We start from the raw sequence: 1,372 nt of genomic DNA, 5'->3' as shown, positions 1-1,372 counted from the left end.
CCGTAGTAGTTACCAATTGCCGTCTTTAACTTTTTTGCAGTTGGATTCATCGAAGTCTGTAATGTACCACAGCCAGCAACACGGCTATAAAAATAGCAGCTACCCCAGAGTTAGACAACCATCAAGTTCCTGTTTTAAATGGGCAAAGTATAACAGTCAAATTGTAGTGCAGAATCCTTAATTAACCAAGAATACCAAATTTTCCAACTAAATAATACCACCACAATGATTGAGAAAATAATAACAATAGTTCGAATAATATTTCGATATTGCAGCAACATCCTCCAAACAAATCCTGAAAGGTCATTGGGCCAACAAGATAATGTTATCTTCAGTTTCAAGTCCAAAACTTGCCACGTCGGACAGGGCACCTTAAATTTGGACCGCTCACTGGGTCAAGCTTCCACCACCACCTCTATCTATCTTCCCTCAATATCCTAAAATCAAGTCAGGAGAGAGAGAGAGAGAGAGAGAGAGAGCTTAGTAAAAGCTTCAATCAAGATTGACTGAGAAGAGGCAAGACCGAACCCAATGGCTTCAACTTCCGCAGTTTCAATGGCTATGCCAATTACTAATGCGACCCAGAAGAGAGCAAGGAGCACCGACGCCTTCGCTAAGGCATTGCCTTTGAGGCCTTCCAACAAGCCAACCGCTTCATCAAACTCCAGAGCCAAGTTCCAAGTGCGGGCTTCTTTGAAGGAGAAGGCAGTTGCTGGACTCGCTGCTACTGCACTGACGGCCTCCATGGTGCTTCCTGAGGTGGCTGAAGCTGCTGGGCCTGGAGTTAGTCCCTCTCTAAAGAATTTCTTGCTCAGCATTGCCGCCGGTGGAGTAGTCGTCGCTGCTATCTTGGGTGCGATTATCGGCGTTTCCAATTTCGATCCGGTCAAGCGTACCTGAGCTGAGGAGGATGACATTCCACCAATTCTGTTCTNGGATCAGCAGAGGAGACAATGATGCAGAAGAAATGAAAAGAAGAGGTAATTGGGGAGACAGGTAGTGAGTTAAAATAATTGGAGGAACAGGCAAAGATTGCAAAAACTAAACCGTGAAGATTTTTGTGGTACAGAAGAACTGAAGGTTGATATGTAGTTTTGGAGTGGACAGTGAAGCAGAGGGTGAAATCTGTGGAAGACAAATGTTAGTGGAGACTGAAGAGTGTTTGTTTCTCAACAACCGACATGGAAGGATTCTCAGACAATGAGGAAGATTGAAGTATGCAAAATTGGCACAAAACAAGCTATTTCATATGACAATGCCATTGCCTGTAATGAGTAATGGAAAGCTGTAGACAGGCAGGAAACTTAACCCTTTGTCTTGGGCGTAGGGTGCATTTTTGGTCACCTCATTTAAGTTTCTAATAGTAAAGCCA

At 43.8% G+C, this 1,372-nt stretch overlaps 1 protein-coding gene and 1 long non-coding RNA gene across 2 annotated transcripts; both read left to right on the top strand.

Annotated features, from left to right (window-relative positions):
- Positions 1-434: 434 nt before the first annotated feature.
- Positions 435-933, top strand: LOC111786846. The gene has a single exon (XM_023667058.1). The coding sequence runs from the start codon at positions 532-534 to the stop codon at positions 898-900; it is 369 nt and encodes a 122-aa protein (XP_023522826.1). The 5' UTR covers positions 435-531; the 3' UTR covers positions 901-933.
- A 2-nt stretch (positions 934-935) lies between these two features.
- Positions 936-1,348, top strand: LOC111786847. Its single transcript, XR_002813835.1, has 2 exons — positions 936-980; positions 1,070-1,348. It is a non-coding gene; the product is annotated as an uncharacterized LOC111786847 (long non-coding RNA).
- Positions 1,349-1,372: the final 24 nt, after the last annotated feature.

Source organism: Cucurbita pepo, unplaced genomic scaffold (genome assembly GCF_002806865.2).
Source record: "Cucurbita pepo subsp. pepo cultivar mu-cu-16 unplaced genomic scaffold, ASM280686v2 Cp4.1_scaffold003044, whole genome shotgun sequence".
Taxonomy (NCBI): domain Eukaryota; kingdom Viridiplantae; phylum Streptophyta; class Magnoliopsida; order Cucurbitales; family Cucurbitaceae; genus Cucurbita; species Cucurbita pepo.
The sequence above is the reverse complement of the archived record's forward strand: the minus strand, read 5'-3'. Positions and strand labels throughout refer to the sequence as shown.

Bases quoted from the DNA above. Each gene is read 5' to 3' on its own strand.
- LOC111786846 (XM_023667058.1), top strand. From the start codon at position 532: ATGGCTTCAACTTCCGCAGTTTCAATGGCTATGCCAATTACTAATGCG.